This window comes from Caretta caretta, chromosome 9 (genome assembly GCF_965140235.1).
Source record: "Caretta caretta isolate rCarCar2 chromosome 9, rCarCar1.hap1, whole genome shotgun sequence".
NCBI lineage: Eukaryota > Metazoa > Chordata > Testudines > Cheloniidae > Caretta > Caretta caretta.
The window spans coordinates 84,403,511-84,429,541 of record NC_134214.1 but is presented as its reverse complement, the minus strand read 5'-3'; the positions used below and the strand labels follow the sequence as shown (position 1 = coordinate 84,429,541).

Below are 26,031 nucleotides of genomic sequence, written 5' to 3'. Positions count from 1 at the left end.
TGCTTAGCTATACCTTAACCAATCATTTTCCTGAAATTTAACTAACCAATCCTAACATATTGTCCAATTATATCCCACCACCTTAATTAGTTTACACCCAGCAAAATTAATTATACAGCAGACAGGAACAATCACAGAACCAGACAGAGATTATACAGACAAACAATAGCAAAGTGGGAACTACAATGACAAGACAACACAGAAGCGAGGATTTCACATCCCAGCTATTGATAAGTGAGTTCTTGCCAGACAGGATGCTATCAAACTAAGTTTCCTTTTACATTTTCTAGGCACTTCCCTTTCTCTGGAGGTGATAGGAATACAATCCTGTCCTGATAGTGCCTAACAGCCCAATAGCACCTTATTTCAATGTGACTAGTTTGGAATGTGAGGATGTGACCGGTCGCTTCCTAGCTTATGGCTGCCTCTGCTGCTTAGCCAAAGGCCTTAGCCTAAGAACAGGGCCTCAATCTGTCACAGTAAGAGAAGGCCCTTACACCGGCAGACAGTGATTTCTTTCTTTTATACCTCTACAACTAGCCAAGCGATAAGAATACACCTAAATTCTTAAAGTACAGGCCTTTGCAGACAGGCCTGAATATCTATATCCTAACAGTACTATGTCTGTTTCGGGTCTGCAGTGGCATAATGCCGCCAATTACTGCTGCTTTGGCCGTGCACCTCCTCTCCTCCTGCCCCAGCCTGGCTAAGTTCATTAAACTTTAGCTTAGCCCTTAGTACGTAAATACTCATATTTACAAGCCACTGTTTCTGTTGTGATTTCATATAAATCTGTATTAAACTCAGATTGCAGATTTAGTGGTATAGAGGGGAGATCTTTATGACTGTATCTTCGTTACAGTTCTGTGCTCTCTGGCATTTATATATACCAAGGATGAATTTGGTCCAGTAACTAAAACTACCTATACAAGGCACCAACCATTGAAATGCAGCAGCCTCTGGAGTGGGGAGCTTCAGCTGTTAACACAGAGCAGCACTACACTGGAGGTCTGCTCAGGCCTAATATTAAAGCTCGACCAGAACTCAACCCAAGCCCAAGAGTGTTGACTTTTTTTTCATGCAGGGCACTTGTAGGGTGTTAGTTTTGCTTGGAGAGCTATGGGTCACTGACTAGAGGCTCAGACAGGGGGTAGGGGGAAAGGAGCCAGACTGAAGAAAGAAGGGTGGAAGGAGAGAAGGAGCAGGGGAATGGTGGGGAGGAGACTGGGAAAGGGGAGGGAGGGGAGCAGGGAGGAGGAGAGAGGCAAAAATAGGAAGTTGGACGAGGGCTTCAGAAAATTGAAGTCACATGCACACCGATGTTAAAAATGTCCTGACCCGAGCCAAAGAATGTCATTTTCATACTTGACCTGACCCGAGATTTGTAGCTGGGTGCCATCGGGTTGCAGGGCTACATTACAGTGCTGCTGATGGAATACCCACTACTTCCTGTAGCATCTAAGTATTCCTTTGAGTTCTTCCAACTAGGCATCATCTCAGCCTGTTCCTGCTCAGTTTGTAAATTCTGTTGGGATCTCAACAAAATCTGGTATTACTACAGTCACCATGTAATTCATATACATAGTCAAACCCCTATAAAATTCCTCCTGCCTTCCAGGAATCTCATGCCCTGAAAGTTGTGTTCCTTTTAAAAGACTGAGTCCCTTTTTAAAAAAATGCTCCATTCTTGCAGGACAGGATGCATTTTAAAGGGTGCTGGAGCTGGGTTTGGTGCTCAAATGCCGTGAGGTGTATGTTATCTAATCAAGATGGATAAAAAATAATGGAAGTTGTAAAACCCTGAAAAAATTGCCTTTTAATAGAAATCTGTCTTTATACTATACTCAGTTTAGTTTTACTTTTTAGCTTCTTCACTCATTAAAAGTGTCTAAAAAGAAGCTGGTGCCAGTAACCTGGAGTAATCAGATGCTGATTAAAATCATTGAGAAATGATTACATTACATCTCTGCAAGCATCTCTCAGTAGCTAACCATCAATGTATCTATTGTAGTATGTACATGAGACTTTGTCACAATTAATTCCTAACCAAATAGTTCTCTAATGAGTCCACCTGTGAGCTACCCCAGAAAATATATTGGTCATGGCCCAGGGATGTACACCAAACTCTGGTAAGTCTAGAGCAAAAGAGGTTTCTCAGGCTTCTAAGCAAAATGACTGATTATTGCTACTTTCTTAGCAGATGGATACTCAGATTCCAAGAATAGGCCCTTTCAGTCTGTCCCCAGCTCTAACTAGTTGATAAATAATTTCAGTGGAAAGTTCTAGATCTTTTTTTTTTTAACATTTTACATTTTATTCTGAAGTCAACAACATTCTGAACTGCGAAAACTGTATCCTTAAAATGAATACAAAGTTTGAGATCATCTGTAATGCAACGCTTTTATAGCAGCAGCCTCTTCACGGCAGAGAGTGTGGCTCTTCACTGGCCAGGCACATTACTGCTTGTACCTGTGCTCAGCGTGTCTCTTGTTCATCACTGCTAGTATTGACTAACGAAAATCATTACAACCTGACGTGAATCCTAATGTTTACCCCTTACAAGTGTGAACTCAAACACTACTGTAGATTTTTCAGTGCAATGTGCCTTTTGCAGATTGACTGGTAGATTAATAGAGAGTGAAGAATTGTTCTTGTTATCCTCTGAGGATAGGACAAGAAGCAATGGGCTTAAATTGCAGCAAGGGAGGTTTAGGTTGGACATTAGGAAAAACTGACAGTTGAACACTGGAACAAATTGCCCAGGAAGGTTGTGGTATCTTCATCATTGGAGGCTTTTAAGAACAAGTTAAACAAACAAACAATTGTCAGGAGTGGTTTAGTTATTACTTAGTCCTGCCTTGAGTACAGGGGACTGGACTAGATGACCTATTGAGGTCCCTTCAGGTCCTACATTTCTATGATTCTATGGTAGATCTTTTAAGAGTTGGATCTCAAAGAAGCTAGGCAGTACCCAGGAGACAATGAAGTAAGTTAGAAGATATTTTCTAGTGCAGGTAGTTACCCCCTTGCATATCAACTTATAATGGCTACTTTAGCTGAGGCTACGTATTTGAGGCATGCTTCTAACATGAGATCCCCAGGCACACTGCTGGTTTTGTGAGGCATGTATACCTGCAGCAATGGATTATTCAAGATGTACAGTTATAATTGCCCGTGTTTCTCAGCTTAGAACTGAGCCCTGGATTTATTTCCGTTTATTTCTTTGAAGCATTACAACCACCTGCTCTCCTTTTGCTATCTCAGGAATCTGATATCCACATGAGCAAGGTCTTTGAAGGTCTGCCTCGAGCAAATATGTGACGTGGAGATTTTAGAAAGAAATCCTCGCCTCCAAATCCTAGCCTTCAAATTAGTTTAATTCTCTTCTGTGTGAAATATCACGTGATCGCTTTCATCACATATTTTACTGGGGAGTAAATGCTCTAGTACTGAGATTGGATAAAATGAAATTCTCTCTATAATGAAATCATTAGTATGTTCCATTATAATTGTAAAACATAAATGTCCTGATTCAGCATTCATATATGCCTGTTTTAGGCCTTGATTTTGGACAGTACTTAAGCATGCGCTTAAGTCCATCCCTGTTCAGGACAACAGTTATGCATATTCTTAACTGTAAGTTTAAAGTTAGCAACATGCTTAAGTGCTGACCTATATTAGGGGGTGCTATCCTGAATTGGGGTCTTACAACAATATAATGTTGACTTCAGAGGAATTACTCTGATTTGCACTGGTGTAAAAGGAAGAGGAGAGGAGAAACTAACTAATTTTACTAAAGTAATTTTCAAAATTAGGTACCTGAAAGTTGAGATGCCCAACATCAGTGGCCACTTCCGAAAATTCTGACCTAAATATATTTGTTAGTCTCTTTCTTCTCTGATCTCTTGTAGCAGGAAACCAGTGTCTTGTTACACCTCTGAGTGAGCTCCCCGAAAGTCCTCTTGATGGGTACCCTATTGCCGTCGTTTAGCTGAAGATAATACATTATACAGACACAGATTTAGTAGTATTCAACACAGCACTTGTTAGAGTGATTCTGGATACAATTCTTTAGAGACTCATACTGATCACTGTCTTTAAGTTACCAGTCATTTTGTAGTGAAATTCTGTTTGTAGCAAAATGGAATACAGTAAAACTCCTGTCTTGCATTATGCATTTCAATGGATTTCTACTCCTATAAGGAAGCTCACTCTTATAGGAAGCATCTCTGCTCTAATAGAGTTCCACTGTGCAACTCCCCTTGGATTACAGCAGTTACTACCTTGCAGACTGCAGGTTTTAAGTACAGTTTCTGAAGTGATGCTGAACACAGTTTATTCTAGGCTCTGATTGGCGCTAAACAGTGTTCATTATCAATTCAGCTGCATCTGTTGTCAGCAATGGGTATTTTTTGTGGCATGGTCCAGGCTAAAGACCATTTGCCGCTGCTCCATGCAGGAGAAGTAAGTCTCCATGCAGCTGTCCCCGCTGTGGAGTAAAACAGAGTTTGGCTCATCTTGCTGCATCATCTACCAAATGAAAATAAGGTGTACCCTGCCCCAGCAGCCAGTGTCCCTCGCCACTGCAGAGGATCAAGAGAGCATAATCATTATTCCCAAGGTGAAGAAGTGGCTCTTTTGCTAGACAGCTCCTCTCTGCTATAATGAATCTCAACTCACCATGAAGCATTTTTGTGTAAGTGGGTTCCCTTTGTTCCTAAAATGCCCTTCATTCTAATTACGGATAATACCAAGCCACTGTCAGTGGGACACTACCGTTTCTTAAAATAACAAACATTAGAAATATATTTTTTCCCTGCTAAACAAAAAAGTCTCTGGTTAAAGGGGACAGTAAAGTATTGTGATTGTGTGTCTCCAACTGAAAGAACAATACAGAGAATTGTTTCTGTATTCCTCAGAAATCACTGCTCTATCATGGGAAGTATTTAATTACTTTAAAATCTAATCATTTCATTTCTCCTTTCTGGATGGCATTTTTATTATTTTTATTTTAAACGCATTTACTGCACTTCTCTCAATCTGTGGTAAGGGGTTGGTTAGTGGCTGTATATAATCACTCTGCCAACTTCAGAGAGCATAAGTGGACTGGAATCAATAGCATTTCAGTGCTGTCATTCTGTTTGAAGTTTGCTTTGAGCAAACCCATGACACACTTGAAGAGAGTCCATTTCCTCTTCCATTTATCACTCATTTGTCAGTGTGTGGGGATTATTGCTTTTCCACCTAAGTGTAAACTAGTTAACTTCTAGCTAGGTGTCATGGAGTCCCTGGGCGATGCTCTGGAACTGCTCCCCATCAAGCCAGTCAGGACTCTGGGGCAGTCGCCTTTCTGTGAGCAGCCTGTCTTCAGGACACACAGCTCACACAGCTTCCACCTTCCTGGGTCTGACCTCGGAGCATTCAGCATCCTCTGCCCCTCCGTGCACTTCCCACAGCGAGTCCACTCAGGTGGGGCTCCTGGGGAAGCCAGAGGGTCCTGCACCCCAACTTCGCAGTCAGACGTGACTCTCAGCCAGCCAGTAAAACAGAGGTTTATTAGACGACAGGAACATGGTCTAACACAGAGTTTGCAGGTACAGAGAACAGGACCCCTCAGCTGGGTGCATTTTGGGGGGCAGTGAGCCAGACAACCACATCTGTACTTCACTCCATGTCCCACCTAGCCCCAAACTGAAACTCCCTCCAGCCTCCCCCCCCACCTCCTCTGGGCTTTGTCCCTTTCCCGGGCCCGGAGGTCACCTGATTCCTTTAGTTCTCACCTTGCAGAGGGGAAGGGCCCAGGCCATCAGTTGCCAGGAAACAGGGTGTCGGCCATTCTCTGTGTCCAGACCCCTGCACACACCTGCCCTCTAGGGCGCTGCAATGATCATACACCCTTACCCCACCACCTAGATACTTAAGAACTGCATAGGGGAAACTGGGCACCCCTACACTATTCAGAGGAACCATTAAGAACAGTCCCACTTCGTCACATTAGGTCCCTGAAATGCTGAGTTCAATAAATGTTTGAGGTGGAGTCTGAAAATACAGTTAGAATACCTTGTGCTGCACTCTTATAGGATGAGGTGTGTGGGAGCCGGTTGCTGCACCTCCAGCCAGCAAGAACATATGCTGGGATCAGTAGCAAATGCTGGCTTGCGGTTCATGATGCTCCTGGTTGGGGGAATAGTATAGCATGTTCCACAGCACATCCCCATTCCCGACAGCTCCCCATTAGGGATCTTGCCTTGACCAGCAGGATTCTTTTACTAAAGGGTGCACCAGACAGTATCTGTGCTTCCCACTGCACTGGCCGGAGAGGAGTCAATCAGACACCCATCAGCATTAGATGCCAGAGCACTGAGCACCATAGTAATACCATAGACAGGAGAGAAAGAGACTTACTTACAATTACTGGCAGCTCAACTAGATGTTCATAATTTGGAAGTACAAGTAAACACAAGAGAGAGAGAGAGGGGTGTAAATTTCCAGATATGTGCACACAAATCATTATCGCATTCCAGACATTTTTTCTCAGTTAAGGAATAATCTTCTCAAAATATTTTAGTAGTGTACACTGTACATTAAATCTTTAGTAGCTATTTACCCTGCTATTAAGTTTTTAGATTTTACTTTTCATCAGTTTTATGTTTTATCTAGGAAAGTGGGCTAGAAAAAGTAACATTAATTTTGTATGATTTGGGTTTATAAGATTGTGGCTCCATTACTCAATTTAAACACACGTAACTCTTCTGCCAGGTGGAGCCAGCAGCAACAAGGGCTGGGTTGAGTATCTAGGAGTTCCTTTTCACCAAACTGGCTTGAGCCCCCACCCAGTGACCTGGGACAATTACATACCACCCCCCTGGGTGCCTCTAAGAGGCAGTACTTCCCCTTTTGCAAGCACAGAGTCTGAGTATAGCAAAAACTTTTAATAAAAGGAGGGAAGAAACTCAGCATTAATTTGGGAAAACACCACAACTACTGTTCATAAACCATGAGCAAAAGACCCACCCTCAAGTAGGTTGGGTAGTGTCCTTTTCCTGTCAAGTTCTTAAGTCCAGCAACTCGAAAGTCCCTTTAATGTGCCCGTCCCTTCTCTGCACCCCACTCACAGTTGCTGTCCTTGCCCAGTGCAGCCCCAGAGTTCAGAGGTTCATCTGTAGAGTTCACCTCCCACCCTGGGTGGAAGGGGGGGTAAGGAGGCACCTTACATGCTCCGCTGATTTGGGCACTCGCTTGCTGCCCCGCCACTGATTGCTGCACCTCTCTGCAGGACTCTGCTCTGGCCCTGGCCCTCTCCGCCAGCAACCCTGCTGGCCACTCCTCTCTGCCAGCTGCCTGGCTGGCCACTCGACAAGATGTCTTCAGGGCCCACCACTTAACACAGCTCTCAGTGATTTCAGCTGTTAGTGGAGAAGCCTTACTACTCATGCACACTGGGCAGTCTCTTGCAATAGAGACACTGTCCCAAAGTAGGTCTAATACTTAGATATAGGTATCAGTGATTTCAGCTCTGCAGCATATGACATGACCCTCAATTGAGTCTAAATGAGCTCTTTTATTATACTGTGGAGAGAAAGGGAGTCAAATGGTGTTCAGAATCCTTAAACAGGAACCACACCAACAGGTAAAAGTACCTGTCCCCACCCTCTCTTAACTATTGGGTTTTGGAACCCATGTCCCCTGCCTAGCGAGTGCCATTCAGTTGAGGGTGAGTCTCTCAATCAGGGTATGCGAGGTACAGTTCTGGTGCCCTCAGTTCACACAAGGATAACAACCCTTTATTACTCCTGCCCCAGTAACAAGGAGACTGGAGATCTAACAGAAGCCACAAGTGATCATTTGGGCAAGCAATCCCATCGTGCTGAATACCTAGGCAGGGTGGGTGTGCCCATGCAAATGAGATCAACTCCTGAAGTCCTTTTCCACAGCTCACCACTAGATGTCAGGAGAGAGCTCATTCAGACTCTGTTACACACACTTTCCCAAATACTGCTCCATTTGCTCCTGATTCAGCCCATTTACACTGCTGGCCAAGCAAGAAACTACCAAATTATTAGCATTTTTGTTTTCAATAGGACTTGTGTGCCTAAATCACACTCTTTTGAAAATCCCACCCTTAATTCATTTGCAACTTTCTGAATATTACATGCAAAGCCTTTCAATCAATGCCTGTTGTTGCAATAATTATTCAATAGAGGGCAGCACTCCATCCACCATAGCTTGTTGTTGAGATCAATTTATTTATAAAATTACCAGCACCTTATTAATGTAGATAACTTTTTAAAGACGTTAAAAGCTCCAGTCTGAAGAATACTGCTGCTCTTCTAATCCATTTAAAAGGCTGTTTCATGTAGTAAGATTAGCATGTGTGTTCACTGTAAAGTATTGAATAAAATAATTGTTACTGATCAAAGTCAGACTGAAGACAAGCAGTGTTGCTCTTATATAAGTGAATTAGATCTCTTTCACAATGAAGCCTACATCATAAAGATTGTCAAAAGCCTGTAATTAATTATTTGATGTTAACTGTTGTTTTTTAAAAAAGGCAAACCAAGGAAGGGCTAATGGAGAGTCACTCCAGGAAACTCTTTATCACTTTCTTCCTCGTGTCTACATGGCAACTGCTTATAAAAGTTGAGTCCAAAAACAAAGTTGGGTTCAGTATATGAAGGTATGAACCCCCCCTGCGGAATCATAAAGAGACTAGCTAGTTCTGAGGAAATTAGCATTGTTATGCTAGCGCTCATTAACATTTAAGTATACAAACACTCATTTGAATATTTATTCATTCGTTAACTCATATCTGAGTCTTACGTGAGCTCTTCTCTACAGTTCGTGTTCTTAGTTTTCTTTCCAGCTCCAGAGGCAAACATGCTCATCAATGGATTTAAAAAAAACCAGTAGATGCCACCTGAATTATTAAACTGCTACTCTTATTTCTAATCTGTGTGCTCTAGTAGTATCATATTGAATCTAAACTGCACATAATGCAAATGATGCCAGGCAATAATGGTGGATTTTTGACTTGCCACAGATTGTCACTGAAGATATAATACTCATTTTCAAGAGAGCTTCATTGTTCTTTTTTCTTTCAGGAAGCATTGTGAGTGTTGGTGACCCTAAGAAGAAATATACACGATTTGAAAAAATTGGTCAAGGGTAAGTACTGTTCATAGAATCATAGAATATCAGGGTTGGAAGGGACCTCAGGAGGTCATCTAGTCCAACCCCCTGCTCAAAGCAGGACGAATCCCCAACTAAATCATCCCAGACAGGGCTTTGTCAAGCCCGACCTTAAAAACTTCAAAGGAAGGAGATTCCACCACCATTCCAGTGCTTCACCACCCTCCTAGTGAAAAAGTTTTTTTCCTAATATCCAACCTAAACCTCCCCCACTGCAACTTGAGACCATTACTCCTTGTTCTGTCAGAATATCAAGGTTGGAAGGGACCTCAGGAGGTCATCTAGTCCACCCCCCTACTCAAAGGGGGACCAATCCCCAAATGGCCCCCTCAAGGATTGAACTCACAACCCTGGGTTTAGCAGGCCAATGCTCCAACCACTGAGCTATCCCTCCCCACGTTGGAATCTTGGGTTCCATCGCAGTCTGCAGTTGGAGTTATATGCATAAATATGGGCCAAATACTTTGCTGGCATTACCTCTTTGAAGTCAAGGGAGTTACATATACATTCAGAATATTTGTTTTGATTGTACTTGTTCCCTCCACATTGATCAGTATTTTCTTGCGGCCAAAAGGAGTCATCAAAGAAATTTTCATGATGGCTGGCTTGATTATTGCCCAAAATTCAACTTGAAATAGACCAGAACCATTTTGAGCCATTGTTAACTTCATATATATATAAGGGACCTCCTGAGGTCCCTTCCAACCTTGATATTCTGACAGAACAAGGAGTAATGGTCCTTTTTTTTTCTTTTTGCCAAGTTACTGGGACATGGCAAAATTGTCATCCCTCAGATGTGTGGTGTGGTTCATCTGCCTTCATGGAAGAAGCCATTTTGATATGACCAAGAATTACATAGGTCTACTAGAGAAACAGAAGTTTACCTTTACTTTATTGCATGAAAAATGCCATTTATCATTTTATCTGATGAGTGTTATTGTGCAGCTCAAAATGACATTAGTCAAAAATCATTTAGTGGTTAAAGAGAGTATTTCAGGAGTCAGGTTTAAAATCATGTAATTTGAGAACAAAAGTCAGAGGCTAAATAACCCTTGTTTCCCAGCATATGTAATGAAAAGTATGTATACAGAAATGCAATCCATTCTGATGCACAGAATCCTCAATAGCTGCCCATAAGATACAGCATTTGCTAGTAAAATGAGAAACATGGTGTCTTCAAAGTGTTAGGCGTTTACCCAGAATGGAATCCTATGTATGCTTTATCAGACTGGTAAGAACAAGGTAATTTTGAAATTGTGTGGTGTGTGACATGCATTTTAAATACTAATGCTGACTACATATAGGGTCTGATTCTCTTCTCCATCACAGCCAGTTATGTAACATTGTAATTCCATTGTTTTCAGTGGAGTTACTCCAGATTTACATCATGTAAGAGCAAAATTGGGCCTTCAGGTTACCAGCAATAATTATCACTGAATTAAGGGTACTGAGATTAGCAGGTATCTTTGCGCATTGTATATATTATTGGATTTGGAATTTTCTGTAACTTCTGGTTGACTTGGAACTGGTACATGCAGAACAAGAAGAGACCATGTCTTTTCAAGCTCACATTGCTTTTTCTTTTAGGTTTTATAATAAAAAGACTCTGGTTTGAAAGGGCAGTTATGGCAAGACAATTTCAAATAATGTCAGCTTTCATTACTTTCATTTACCTTATATCACTTAAAATAGATAAAACTACATCTTCATTCTGATTCTACAACGTCAAATGTGCTCATTAAAGTTAAACGAGAAATGAAACGTAATATGACCCATAGTATAACAAAGCCACAATCCACCTTACAGGGTGCTCTGAATGGGTTTAGGTAGGAACTTTTTGATCATCTTAAGTCCCAATGTGAGTATTTTCTAATGTCCATAAATATACATTTTAGAATGTAAATCTTGTAAACAGGATCAAACCACATGTATGTAAGTAGTGAGAAATTAGGCTCTTCTTTAACTTCTTGAGTTCTTCATTCAATACACTTGTGTCTTCCTGTACTTATAGTGGTGGCTCTTTCTGGTCTTGTTTTCATGGAAATTCTCTGACCTGTGGAATCACAAATCTAATCACTTGTAGATTAAGCATGAGGCGTATTCTCACCAGAGCTGGGCATTACAAAGATGAGATAATTGCAATCCTCTGATGGGATAAACAAACACTAATATAATGTGTTACTGCAAGTTATTTACCACAGCCACAAAATATTATTTACAGAAGAATTAAAGTCTTTGCATTTCTGATAACCATTTATGGGAAACCATAAGATTTTTTTGCTGGGGTTGTACATTAAACAATGTATTATCATTGTAGAAGCAAATATCTTTCCAGGAGTTTAGAAGCAGGTAAAGCTTTAGTAGCCATTATTCTAACAATCTTCTTACTTTGGGCTTCTAGAATTGGAGCATTATGTGTTACTCACTTTTACTCAAAACTTTACAGAAAATCTAAATTTAATATGCTGTACTCCAGTGTATTAGACAGCAATTTTATCAAAGAAATGAAGAGGCTGTTTCTTTAGTTGGGATTATGTGAATTTGGGGAGGGAGGGACGAGGGGAGAGAGACACACCTTGCCTCAAAGCAGAAAGTTTTGCTGAAAACAGCAAGCAGTGGACACAAGGGAGGTATATGTATCTATAGAAACAAACTCACTTCTGTCTGCATTTCTTTTTTCTGTCCAGACACTAGAGAACAATGTTAAGACTGTAGCAAACACATTCTTCCTTTAAGCAGGTCACTTTACCCTAGAACTATAGATAGTGCAAGAGTGCAGTGGTTGTCAGGGAGCTGCAAGGCACATAAATACTGCTATTACCAAAATAACTTATTTTGATGGCAAACATTTTGTTTCAAAATGTGGATGTGCAAAGAAGTTTCGATAAAATTAGAACTGTCTGGAATTATTGCCCAAAATTCAACTTGAAATAGACCAGAACCATTTTGAGCCATTGTTAACTTCATATATATATAAGCCTCCCCAAAACACCCCAATAACCCATCTTACACAATGTTAAAGTGGTAAAGTCAAGCTCTTAAAAGTTAGGAAATGACACAATTAAGGTTGCTCACGCATTTGCATTATGATAGGCTTTAATTAAATGATCTCACACTTCTTTGACACAACTTCCCGTGCCTCATTCAGTGTCAGGAGAACAGCTAAAGGCACCCTTGACGCTAGGGTAACCTGCTTTCTCCCACCAAATTTCAAGTCCCTATTCCCGAACATGGACCTACTAGAGCTTCTCAGTGAAACAGTTGTAGGAAGTTTTTAACAGGCAAAACAACAGTCTTGGAAGTGACTGAACTTTCAAAACCAAATTTTTAGCTGAAGCTTAAAAAAAAAAGTAGCCTGAGACCAACACCCCACATGGAAAATTTCAGCCCAACTGGTTGAAGTTTGGCAAAGTTACGAGCACCTGAAAACAGGAAACAGGGTCTTCTAATGGAAAATGTTGGGCAGCCTTAACCATCAGCATGACTATCAACTCTCTACCTACTACTGTGTATCATGATGACTTTAAACTTCAGACCTGCAAGTAGGAAAACAGTGAGAGAAGCTATTCTTGCTGGATTTCTTAGTCACTTAAAAGTGGGGTGTATAATATCTTTCACAACAAAGAATTCCTGTTTGATTTTGTGACCACAGAATTTTGGGTTAGCATCTGAATCATTGCAGGCTTCCCTGAAGGAAGCTTTTTTGAGACACTCCCATCTTTTTTTAAACTGTGAAAAATATAAAATGACTCGGATTAAGGACTTACTTTAAAATGCAGAGCAGTGTTTGCATTTAAAGAAAAGACGTACAAAAACAACCCCTTTGGTTTTATGATGACAGGACATACATTTAATCTTATAGCCAAGATGAAAATATATTTTGGCCGCTGTGATAGCAAAGCTTCATTCCACATATTTCACGAGTCTGGCAAAGGGAACTGTAAATCCTCCTTTACCTTGCACTGAATACAGATCCCAAAAGAGAGCTGAAGCACGTGGGAAGTGAAGTCTGTTCTGAGGATGGTATATACTCAGGCTTTGCTTTTCAAGTGAGACAAGGAGTTGATGTGCCTATTTACAGGATGGGACATAATAAATGAGATGATGTGGCCATCACTCTGTTTATGTATTTAGTTAATGTTAATGAAGATGACACAGCTTATTGAGCTGATTTCCTGGCATTTATTACAAATAGTCAGTTAATATGATATTGAAGATAGTAATAGAATAGGATATGAGTGGCTAGATCTTTCAGTGCCTGCTAATAAGGAAACTGGAGACTAGAGGGGAAGACATGGTTCCCTGGCAGACTGCAGCTGAAGAGGAGCTTTTGATTTAAGGAAAAGTGAATTGGGTGGGCAATCACTCCGCGGTGCTCCATATGGTTAGCAAACAGCGTACTTTAGTCAGCAGAGTCACACTTGGAAATAGGTGAGCTTCAGAGCTGAATCTCTTTTTGGTATTTGTTCTTGGTTTAGGATTTGAGGACATTTCAGGATACCTAGGAAATGTAGGTTATGCTGCTTGATAGAGAAGGCTACACTGGCTCAAATCAGTTTCTGGTTCCTTCTATCATAAAGATATTTTATGGTTTCTGTGATTTAGTTTCTTGGTTCATCTTCACCACTTCTACTTCACCAGGATACTGAGACAGATCCAATTCCAGATCCCACTAAGTGCCTAACTTTGTTAAAACTAAGATGTTACAATGTATTTTAAAAGTTAGAAACTGAACAGAAATTATAATCGCTTGGAAGAAAAAGTCCCTAATATAAAATTATAGCGGCATTGCAATTAATTTACAGATTTATTTAAAATACTCATATCTATCTAAATTCTTACCAGATAGCCTTGAGCCTACAAAAAAAAAAAAAAAAGCATCCGAATTCAAATAGCTGTTTTAAATAAACCCTAACAGGAATGAGCTAGGGAGGTACAGCTCAGTATTAGCAACCCTGAATAAACTGTTGGATTTTTATGAAAACAAATTGGATTAATCTCCACAATTAGTTTTAGAAAAATGCATTTGCATTTATATTAAAAGAATGCATAGCATGCCAAATGCTAACATTGTTTCCAATACAGGCACTCAGTCTATGGTGCACAAAAGAGTGAGTCTGCCAAATTAAAATGCTACGGAAATATTTCAGCTTCCAGGTGAACAGAACTAACATAAAGGTCTTGTAACACTGGGCAACACTAACTGGTTTCAATTTAAATTAGCTGCTTTTCACTCAGAGTATGTAAATGTTCCAGCTTCCCTTCCCAAAATTTCCATCCTGGTCCATCCATTTCTGCAGACAAGCAGGAAAGGCTCTCTAGATGATCACAGTTTGAGAACCAATGCTTTAATTCAGGTGTTAGCCTCCAGTAGTGTTAACAAATGTTACCATGGCCCATAGACATTTAAATCCATTAGGTGGTTTACTCTGTGTATTACCTCTTTCCAATTCTAGTCATCCACAACACTGTAGGGAAAGAATCTTTCTTAATCAGGAACAGATGGCAAAAAAACAGACTGTCTAGTCTGCATATGCCGATCAGTGTGTCACTTTATTTTCCGGTGGCTCTATGACAGACTCCAGATCTGCTTTGAAAATGAAACTTGAATATAAGGGCGATGAAGGATTCAAGTGTCTGACACCCTAAAATAGGAAGCTGCCGAGTGACTTGACGTGCATAGGAATCTGGGGCTTCTTATTTATTTATTTGTATTCCGTTTTAGGAGTCTAGGACTTCTCACCTTGCAGAATTTTACAAATAAAATTAACATAGTCTCTAAGTGCGTGTATACAATTAAAAATCACATCATGCAATATAGCAAGCTAACTCAGGGCCAGCCCGAGGCCTAAACAAATCTCTGCCTCAAAAAGAACTTCAGGCTTCTTAAACCATCCATCCATGTTGTGAAGATCAGCAAACTCTGGCTCTGAGGAAAACATTTAAAATATCAGGACAGCTGTGCAATGTTGAAAAACCAAATGAGAGCTCATAGAAGGTGAGCAGTTGGGCAGAAAATGGGGTGTTGAGAATAGGAAATCAAGTTAGCAGCGCTTCATCCAAGAAGAGAGAAGAAAATATAAGTAGCTCAACTTAACCACATTTGAATCTCTCCTAGATGTTTTTCATCAATGTTAAGATAAACCTTTAGGAAAATTGAGATATTGTCAAGGTTTGCTTGTTGCTTTAAGACTAAAGAAACCAAACAGTGGCTCTGCAGAAAGCCTACAAGCAAATGCAGTGTAGGCTGTAATTTTTGGGTTGTAAACTAACAGCTTCTCAGGTGCTGATAATCCTCAGTTTGTGACTATGTCTTCCTCCTGGAAGATCTACAAAGGGAATCCTTTTCCCTCATTTTTGCCTGTTTTCTTATCCTCCACTGCCAGCATCCCCAGAGTGCTCCTAGGAAAGGAGCACAGCTCCCTCTGAAGCCCATGGAGCATACCCCTAAATCATCTGAAGAGAACACAGGTAGAGCTGGTTGGGAAATGTATCTTATTTCCTGCAGTAACAAAACAGAAGAAAATGAACATTTTTCATTTTTTGTCACAATTTGGATGCAAATTTTTTTGGTTTTTGGGAAACAACAACAAAACCCAGAATATTTTTTGGTTTTTCATTTTTCAACAAAAAAGCCAAAAAAAATCAATAAAAAGCATTTTTCATAGAAAAAATTTGCTTTTATTTTGGCCAGGTCTAGTCACAACAAATGACTCAGGGTGCTCCTTTCACTCAGGTGCTGAGCTTGGGTTTTTATCTTGCATCCTTTGCATGGTGTGGTGGCTTGTTGTACAAAGCTAAATACTGTGCTGGCTGAATAAATTTATTTTGTAAACATCTTAGGCAGAGATATGGTATATATATTTAACATTCGTCAAAGGCACTGTACATCTCCTCACTTCTTGGCTGCTGTTTTTTTCTAGGGCATCGGGTACTGTTTATACAGCAATAGACATTGCCACAGGACAAGAGGTGAGTGCTAATATTAAATCCAGATTTTTATGTAATTCTTCAATATTTTCTCTTTTATCATGAATATTATGTCATACTCATTGTTCACATATAGCTTAACATTAAGGTATCGGTTACTTTGATTTGCTATTGACTTAAATAGAACCAGAATTTCACCCTTAGTATAGCCAGTTGTTAAGTGGACTATTTTCCCTACCTACTCTTTCCTCAAACCAGTTCTTGCATCCTCTTAAATTTTATCAATCCCAACCTAGCAACCTAGACTATTATGGCATTCCAGGTTGTATTACGGTATAGAGAGAAATCTGTAAAGACATCCCAGATAGCACCTGTTGCTGGTTTACACATAGTTTTTATTACTGATTTAACTATACTGGTTTAGAAATTGATATAGGTAAATCTGTGTGATCCTATAGTGTGGAAGCAGTTTTACCAGTATAAAGGTATTTATATCAAAAGAGCTTATATCTATAAATTTACAACACAAAAAACTTGTGTAGAGCAGACTTTAGATTGTGCATCCTCTAACCTAACTACAGACTTATGGATAACCACAGGCTTGACGATACCCAGGGTTTGTCAAACAGTTTAGCCCATCTCTAATTGGTATTAGGAATAAATACGGTTCACTGCAGTGACCTAAAAAGTTTCTCCAATCGCATTATTAAGCACTGCCAGAAAGCATAACTGGAAAGAGTATGAAAAGAGAAGTTATATCCTGCACAGAAGGACATGCTAGCTCTGTCTTAATTACTGAATGTATTAATACAACAACCTTTTGTCAGATTAGCTGATGGATGTTTCCATCACTTCGTTCCAATTTATCTTAATCATTGATTCAATTATAATAATAACACTTAACACTTTTCTACAGCACTTTTCATCTTCAAAGTGCATTGCAAATATTAAAGACAGAGCATTATTAAGCCACAATTTTATATTTTAGTGACATTGAAGTTGGTTGACCCAGACCATTAAAAACAAGAAAACTCAAAATTAAAGGTAAAGATCTGTCCTTAAAACATCCATTTAAGCTTAGGTCGTGCCTCACAGTACAAGACACTACACACTGATCTAAGTGTGACCTTGCAATAGTTGGTCACAGTGCGGGGAGTGGAGAATGAATGAGGTCTTGAATTAAGAATGTCTTGACTTTAAACTTCCAAGTTTTGCTACTTTTAGTTGTCATTTTCATGTTCATTTCTTTTTTTTTCAAACCAAAGTTTTTGAAATTATATAAAATCCTGTATAAAGGTCAACATTTGCAAGGTTAGGTGACTAAAGTGAGACCCCTAAAGCTATATTTAGACATCCAAATAACAATGGCATGATTTTCAGAGGTGCTGACCACCAAAGCTCCCAGTGACTTCTCTTAGGATCAGACACAAACACATTAAACTGACTGTGTCACTAATATACCATAATGGGATTTTTATAAGGGTTCCTGTACCCTTTAGAATGGTTTAGAATAGTTAAGTCTACCATGAAAATACATGTATAGGCCCCAATCCTGCAAACGTTTACACACGTGCTTAATTTAATCACAGAAATAATCCCATTGACTGACTGCTCATGTGTTTAAAGTTAAGCACATGTATAAGTACTTGGAATATTGGGACCTTAAACCAGTTCTTGGGGGAGGGGAGTCAAGCTGAGGCGCCTTGTTTGGATGCCTCACAGTTCCTGCTCACCTGCGTTCCAGGGAAGTGATTTCTTAACTAGGTCCAAAGAGGTCAGCACAGAGCTGGAGTAGTGGCCATGAAGGGGCTGCTTGTCCCATGTCATACAGGCTAGATTTCATTCATTCCCCATTCAAACCCTTTGTTTTTTGAGATGGAGTGAATTTCATCTCCAGTGCATATTATAGATGGGACAGATAATACCTCGTTGTATAATGGTTGCTTGACATTTCCTGTTATAAGACCCTGTTTTCCGTTGCCAGAGATCTGCTGCAGGCCATATTATTTTTGAAATTTTTTAGCCAAAATGGTTCAACTATCTCTGAGAATGAGGCTATTGAAAACTACATTATTTTGTCCATGTTTAAAAATTCTGGCAACTTTTTCTTTGAGAATCTCTAGTGTTTCCATGCTTTGGAGCAGGGACTCGAAATTTGGCCTTTCTCTCAGGGATGTGCCTTTTGCATCCCATTTGATAGTCTGCTCAAATTTGGCAGTGTTATAAGCATTTGAAAAATCACTACATGTGCTCAGTAGAGATATCTGAGATTTTTAGCAGTTAAATTCCCCCAAATTCTGGGCATGCTCCAGCTGGGGGCTGAGTAGCACTTTCCTTGAAGTTGCTGCTGGGGGCTGGGCCTCAGGAATCAGAGCAAGGAGATGATTACCACTCCCACACCCCCACCGCTGGGTCTAGGCAGTGTGGAGGAGGAAGCTGCTTGATTCAAATGTGGAGGGGACAACAGTCAGACCTGGGGTGAGGGTTAGGAGTAGATTCAGACAAGGAGGGTGGTAGATGGGGAGGAAAAGGGGAACCAAGGAGTAGGGATTGGGGGGAAACTGGGACTGGCTGGGCAAAGAGTGTGAGATTGGGAGCTGGGTTGGGGAAGACTGGGACTGGCTGTGCAAGGAGACTGAGACTGGAAACCAGTGTGCAGGGGGAGAACTGGGACCAGCTGTGCAAGAAGAGTGCAACAAAGAGTTGGGGAGGAGGGGGAGATTGAGTGAAGAGTCCATGGAGGAAGACAATGAGGAGGGGGAACATAAGCATGGGAGAGGTGGGAGGGTGATGGAAAGCCAGGGGTGGGAGAGAAGGAGACAGATTGGATGAGAAGCCAGGTTGGGGGGAACTGGTATTGGCTGGGCAAGGAGACAGGGGACAAGGAACTAGAGGGGACTGGAAATGTCTGGGCAAGGAGACTGGGAACAGAGGGGAGGATGAAGACGGGGAGTGGAATGGAGAATCTAGATGGGGAGACTAGGACAGGTTGGTCAAGGAGAGTGGGACTGGGATAAGAAGCCTGATGAATGGAGACTGGGACTGGCTAGGTGAAGAGAATGAAACTGGGATGAGCAACCAGGGTGGGGAAGGGCTGGTTGCAGGGGGCATTTCAAAAGAAGTCCTACTTGGGGCGGATATAGGCAGAAGGGTCTGCAGTCTGGGATGGAACCCAAGATTCCAAGGGGGGAGGGATAGCTCAGTGGTTTGAACATTGGCCTGTTAAACCCAGGGTTGTGAGTTCAATCCTTGAAGGGGCCATTTAGGGATTTGGGGATTGGTCCTGCTTTGAGCAGGGGTTTGGACTAGATAACCTCCTGAGGTCCCTTCCAACCCTGATATTCTATGATTTGCCTCTCACCATTCCTCTGCTATTTACAAACATCTGTGAAACCCACTGGCAAAGTGTCTCATTCCCTTCTAACATTGGTCCACATAGAGGATGACAATCTACTTTTTCTATCAGCTATTTCGTTAGCTCAAGTGGCAGAGATCTGTGTGGTGGATCTAGAGGTTCTAACCCTGGTGATGATTCACGTTGGTGCCAGTAAGATGCTACTTGATGGAATATCTGGGGGGGTGGAGGTTACAGGTTGTGTTTTTTACAAACCTAGAAAATTGCATGCAAGACTTCATTAAAAGAATATTATTTGGGTTGCCAAGTCAAGCACTCAAGATAGGAAATGCCAGAATTAAGTAGGTCTCTTCTGCCTTAATAATGTTCCTTTATTGTCGCTTCTTGTATGAAATTGATATAGGCATTTTATATAATTTATGTAAGGGGAATAACTAATCTTCCCTGTGGAGAATAGTTATTGAATTTGTATTGTTGCCATACTATTGCAAGATGGTTTTATTTTTTTATTTAATCAAAGTACCCAAATCACTAATTACTTGCAAAAATGACTACAATGAATTGAGACCATTTTGGAATAAGCTAGGACTACAGAATGTTAATGATATTAAGTAGCAGATAACATTTTTAAAGCCATTTTATATACTTTGCAAAATAAGACATGTAAGGCAGTGCACTCTGTAATTGTCACCCAAGTAGTGGGTGAAATAGTGCGGATTTCAAAGTATAAAGCATAGTATTGCAATGCAAGTTACTGAGCACTAATGCCTAATTAAAGGGCAGTTTGGTATAGTTCTCAGCTGATCTGAAACATATGGTCTCAAACACATTTATTTCTTTTTCATTCTGGTCTGTTGCAATATATGCTATTAAACTTAGTATTTAACAAAATGTCATTTTAGGTGGCCATAAAGCAAATGAATCTCCAGCAGCAGCCTAAAAAGGAACTAATTATTAATGAAATCCTGGTCATGAGGGAAAATAAGAACTCTAATATTGTAAACTATTTAGACAGGTAAGTTGTGCCAGTCATTATCACTGTAGAGCTTGTTTATATACCGAGCGTCAAAGATTTAGCCAGACAATTTTTAAAAAAATTTTGTGTGCAAATGACCATTTGTGCACACAAAGCTGATCACTGAACGTCAGGATCCATTTACACAAGCATACAGAAAGCTATCCTTCATGTGTGCATGTGAAAGATTCCTGCAAACTATGTAGACCCAGTTTTTGAAAATTGTGACCAGCACGTGCCTTTTCTGAAAACAACTGTCAATAACTACATACATCTTCACGTTTTATGAGTTAGACACATTCTTCCTATTTTATTAAGTGGTCATGGTTCAAAAAGTTCTAGAATCTATGTCAATTGTTGCTCCCCGATAGGCATGATGCCATTCATGTAATTTTGGTGAAGACTAGATTCCTGCTAGGATTTTTTTATTTATTCATTATTTTTTTTAATGTTCATGTTTAAAGCTCTCCATAAACTGATGTCTTGTCAGTTTTAAAATTGTTTTTGTATATCCAGGGATACTTCAAAAATGCACTGAAAAAATGTTTTTTCTGTGTTTTCACTTCTTTGCTTCTGACGGGCTAAATGAAAAACATTCAGCTACAGCTGGATTGTGTTTTCTGCAGGCAGCACATGAAGGATTTCCTTTCCCTGTCTTTATATTATTCAAGGTTTTTCAAACTGTTGATCAAATTCCATCTTCTGCCACCATTGGCTGCTGTGCATCTTATACCTCTTGGAGTTAATGGTTATATTTCTCTATATATTTCACTATGAAACAAATAATGTGAGACGGCCTAGTTTAACTTTCTTTACATTTTCTAAACTGCATTTTTACTATCTAAAGCCTGCTGTATAGTTAAAGTATTGCCTATAACCTTTTTCATTTGAACTACACACGTTTTTCTAACGCTGTGAACTGTTCATTATACCTGGTTGTCAATGAAAAATGCCAAATAGGCAAAGTCATCTGTGAGTTTCTTTTGTCAAAACAGCTCTGTAAATAGTTGTGCTTACTGATGGTGGTGTCTTCATTTTCTTGTTTCAGCTACCTGGTAGGTGATGAACTTTGGGTAGTTATGGAATACTTGGCAGGAGGCTCTTTAACGGACGTTGTTACAGAGACCTGTATGGATGAAGGACAGATAGCAGCTGTCTGTAGGGAGGTAAGAGGTGCCATGCATGGATGTGCTTGCTGGGATAGTGTGTAATGTAGTGTAATGGTGTGATAAGAATGTACGGGAGCTCAAAATACATCTTTGTTTAAAAGTTGTCTTTTTAATATTAGAGGAGGAAGAGCATCTTAAAGGAAATCAGATCTATGTTCTGCTGAAAAATGCCATCCTTGTAATAAAGTTCAGTTATGATGACACTTTTTATTGATTTAGTAGTGTTTAGCTTTGCTTCTTTGAATGTTTACCTGTGATAATTCAGCAGTGCACCTTATTCCTGGCCTTTAAAAGGAAATAGTCTTGCCACAGAATGTAAAAAACTGCAAGTAAAAACAAATGCTAGTTTGTTAAAGTATGAGAAATTACATGACAAAAAAATATTTTAAAATCTGCTGTAGATTGTAACACCAAAGTCTTTGTCATGCAGTATTTTGCCAATAGTGATCCGGTTCATACTGAAAGAACTTTATTTCTTTTCTGGCAAATAATAGTTTGTCATATGGGATAGAGATGGCAAAATTCACTGTAGCAGCAATCATTCCGTCTGTGCTTCCAGGCTATAGTCTGTAACAATAATTGACATTTCTAATTCAAAAGCTAATGTGCCTTCATTTAGAAAGTTATTATTCTAATAGTGTTGAAGTAGCAAGCTATTTCACTTGACAGCACAATATTCTGCCATTACTCACAATTCATCTAGAAATTAAATCTTTTACAGATATTTTTATCCCCCTATATGATTAAATCAGGCCATTAATTTTTACCTTTATGTTCCTTTTTTATATCAGTGCCTGCAAGCGCTGGACTTCTTGCATTCAAACCAAGTGATCCATAGAGACATCAAGAGTGACAACATTCTTCTCGGGATGGATGGATCTGTCAAATTGAGTAGGTGTTCTTGCTCAGGTGGCATTATTCCAGTGGTTGTTGTGGAATTGCTAACTGACAGCCTGTTATCAGAAAGAAGTGATAGTATATTGGCCATTGCAGCCAAGGAATGTTTCATTTTAGAACAATTTTAACACCACAGGGAAATCTGAGAACATAGGTAGGGTGACTCAAAATTATTTGACTATGTTCAGAGCCCAGAGTTCTGATCTAAAGGCCTGAAAGACATGTAGTTTCTCACATAAATAAGAGCTGTAGAGTCCAACTTTGTTAAAAGAACTTAAACGGTCAAATTCAGTAGTTGTTTGGTTATATCCTGTTATGTAAACAAGAGATGTCCCTGTTTCCAGCCAGATACCTTGATGCATTCTTGTGCAGAGAATGGACTATTTGTATTTGTTTGCTTCATAGCCCAAGTTGGCGTTAACAGTATTTTTTTTCTTCTCTGCAGCTGATTTTGGGTTTTGTGCTCAGATCACACCTGAGCAGAGCAAACGGAGCACAATGGTGGGGACTCCCTACTGGATGGCACCTGAAGTAGTGACAAGGAAAGCATATGGCCCCAAAGTTGACATCTGGTCATTAGGGATCATGGCAATAGAAATGGTGGAAGGAGAACCCCCGTACCTTAATGAAAATCCTCTCAGGGTAAGGTGCAAGTGGAATCATATAGCGCTGTCCTTCTCTGCTGTTCCAATTTTAGATACAAAATCCTGTCCAAACCACACAAGCTTGGTATTGTTTCAACAGTATCATTGCAGCATAACAGTATATACTGTTGCTATAGGCACCTAAATGATGGCACCTCAGAAGATAAGTGACATGGAGTTATTCTCAATATGTGTCATTTTTGTCTTCAGGGCTGTTTAAAATTCTCAGTATGTCTGCTTGTTTTCTGAAATCTCCTTCTGCTGTATCTCTGATGACAAGAATCTTTCTGATTCCAAGTTTCTCCAGCTGATGAAGTCTTGTGAAAAGAATTTCAAACAGAACAGGGGGAAAAGGAGAATTTTCCCAAACACAGCTCAGTGTGTATTTGTTAAATAAATGAAATGTCTTATCTTATAGTGAAATCTGTAATTACTTATTAGTAAGTGCAGTTTTAAGGTTATCTTTCAACACAAATACTGGTAGTAAAAAATTGGGGCATTTATACTATGGAATAGTTTACATTTTTGTCCGAAGAAATTTAGTCCTTTCCTACGTTAATCAATTTGCATATTAAAATGAGTGAATATTAAGGGACAGTCTTGCCTAATTGTACCACTGAATGAAACACCCAGTTAAACACTGGTCTCCCTTCCCTGGGATGTATTCCTGGAGTGATACAGCAGCCCACATTTACCAGAGGAAGTCCAGCTTGTATCTCCCTTCCCTATGGCATTAGGAGGAATTCAGACCATGGATTAACATTTCATAAGTAATTCTAGATTTGCGTAGAGAGAATATCAGAACAAAGCATGGCCTCTAGGTTTCTCTCACGGGATACGTCTATGCTGCAGCAAAAAACATGTGGCACCAAGTCTCAGGGCCTGGGTTAGTTGACTCGGGCTCAGGCAATGGGTAGGGTTGCCAATTTTGGTTGGACGTATTCCTGGAGGTTTCATCACATGACAATCTTGAATTCTTGGAGACTCCAGGACGGTCCTGGAGGGTTGGCAACCCTAACAGTGGAGCCCAACATTTCAGTGTAGACATCTGGGCTTGGGCTGTAACCCAGGCTCTGAGACCCTCCCCGCTCACGGGAGCTCAGAGCCCAGGCTCAAGCCCAAGTCCAAACATCTACACTGCAGTTGTATAGCCCCGTGAGTCCAGGTCCCACAAGCTAGCATCAGCTGACCCAGGCCAGTCTTGGCCATGCAGCAGGCCTTTTATTGCACTGTAGACATATTCATAGGTTCTGATCTGTGATACCCAGACTGCAGACATCAGCACACAGACCGCTGCCTCTGAAAGAACAGGTAGATGAACAAAAATAACGTTGGAGGAGAAACTGTGTTGGTCATTGCCATTAAGGAAAGAACAGTAAGGACGAAGTGGCCCATAGGGCTTTAAACAAACTCGACGTTGCAACTTTTGCAAAAGGTTCTCTATTCTTTTGGAAAGCCACAGATTTGGGATGTGCGGTGCTAAGCGTGGAAAGGCTGCACTTTCACTTGCACACAATAACTTGCACCTGCAGACTGCTTCTGTCCAGTGCTTTCTGCACCACTGCATGGAGGTACTGTGGGGGAAGGGACATTGATAATTACACTGAACGTGAGCCCCACCTCCAAAAGGGCAGGCCAGTAGTCACTATTACTGCAGTCCTGGTGCTAGAGCAGTGGCCTCTGAGCAGAACCAGATGTGCTCTGCTCCTTTGTGGGGAGAATGATTCCATACCCTATCATCTTCCTCAGGGAACCCTTGCAGAAACCTTCATGCCCTGGATTTGGCCCAAAATCTGGCAAGGAAAATTAGCGTCACTGCAGTCTCCAGCTGGCCCTCTGAAATGCAGCTGATTTTGACCTGCTGCAATCTCCCTACTATATGGTATCAGTAAGCTGATTAGGATTCCTCTAGACGCTGCAAATCAATTATTGCAAAGCTAATTAGGCTTCTCATCTGTGACTGCATTCAAATTCAGTTATACCTCTTCCCACCTAGGTTAAATCAAAGAGATGGTCTCTCTCCCTGCTGAAGTTATGATTTGTTGGATCACTCTTAATTCACAGAAGTAAACTCTTCAGGGCATCCTCAGTGAGAGGTCCATGCCTCTGAAATCAGCTCCCATGGGTGGTCTGGGGAGCTTCTAGGCATAGACCTGTTTGGCCAATTTGCTGGCAGATTTATAGGTCATTGTAATGGTTGTGTTTAAGAGTTTGTCTGTGTTCATGGAGTTCTGCAAAGCTTTAAACTGCAGGGTTGATACTTTATTTTGTGAATAATTGTTTTAATAATGCAAGGTGCCCAGGTGCTCTAGTTGCTGGCACCAATATAAATGTATAAATAAATAATAAAGGCATTTAAAGGTCATTAATCATGGACAGAGTTAATAGCCATCCTGATGCAAAAGCCTGTGTCATTTCCTAGCTCAGGGGAAACTCATTCCACTTTGAAAGACAAGTGTTCAGAGACAATCTATGGCACAGGTGCCCTTTCCTGGCTTCTGGAGATCCTAATTCGCTTCCAGTTCATGAGTACAGCCTGCAATAGTGTGACTGTCTTTTCCCGGTGATTTTCACTGTGCCAGACGTGCACTCAGGCCCTGAGATACAAGCCTGGGGGCACAAAAATGCAATATACTTTTAAATCCATGTTGGATCTCCCAAGCTTCAATTTAAAAAAAACATTTTTCTTCTTTTTTATCCTATGAGTCACCTGTTGCACTAGTTGCATTAGTTTTCATCAAAAATTGCAAAATATTTCTAGAGTGCTATGGATGCTACAGTTCCCAGCCTGAGAGTCCTCATAAATTGAGCCTCACACATGTGGGTATGACG

General features: G+C 40.4%; 1 protein-coding gene across 4 annotated transcripts in view; it reads left to right on the top strand.

The window, feature by feature from the left end:
- PAK3 (p21 (RAC1) activated kinase 3) overlaps positions 1–26,031 on the top strand; it is a 192,865-nt gene that overhangs the window by 159,269 nt on the left and 7,565 nt on the right. For all 4 annotated transcript variants that reach the window (XM_048864097.2, XM_048864098.2, XM_048864099.2 and 1 more), the window contains 6 exons: positions 9,102–9,165; positions 16,113–16,161; positions 20,377–20,489; positions 21,538–21,655; positions 22,450–22,549; positions 23,001–23,197. In XM_048864097.2, coding sequence (XP_048720054.1) covers positions 9,102–9,165; positions 16,113–16,161; positions 20,377–20,489; positions 21,538–21,655; positions 22,450–22,549; positions 23,001–23,197 — 641 coding nt within the window. The remainder of the gene's footprint in view (positions 1–9,101; positions 9,166–16,112; positions 16,162–20,376; positions 20,490–21,537; positions 21,656–22,449; positions 22,550–23,000; positions 23,198–26,031) is intronic.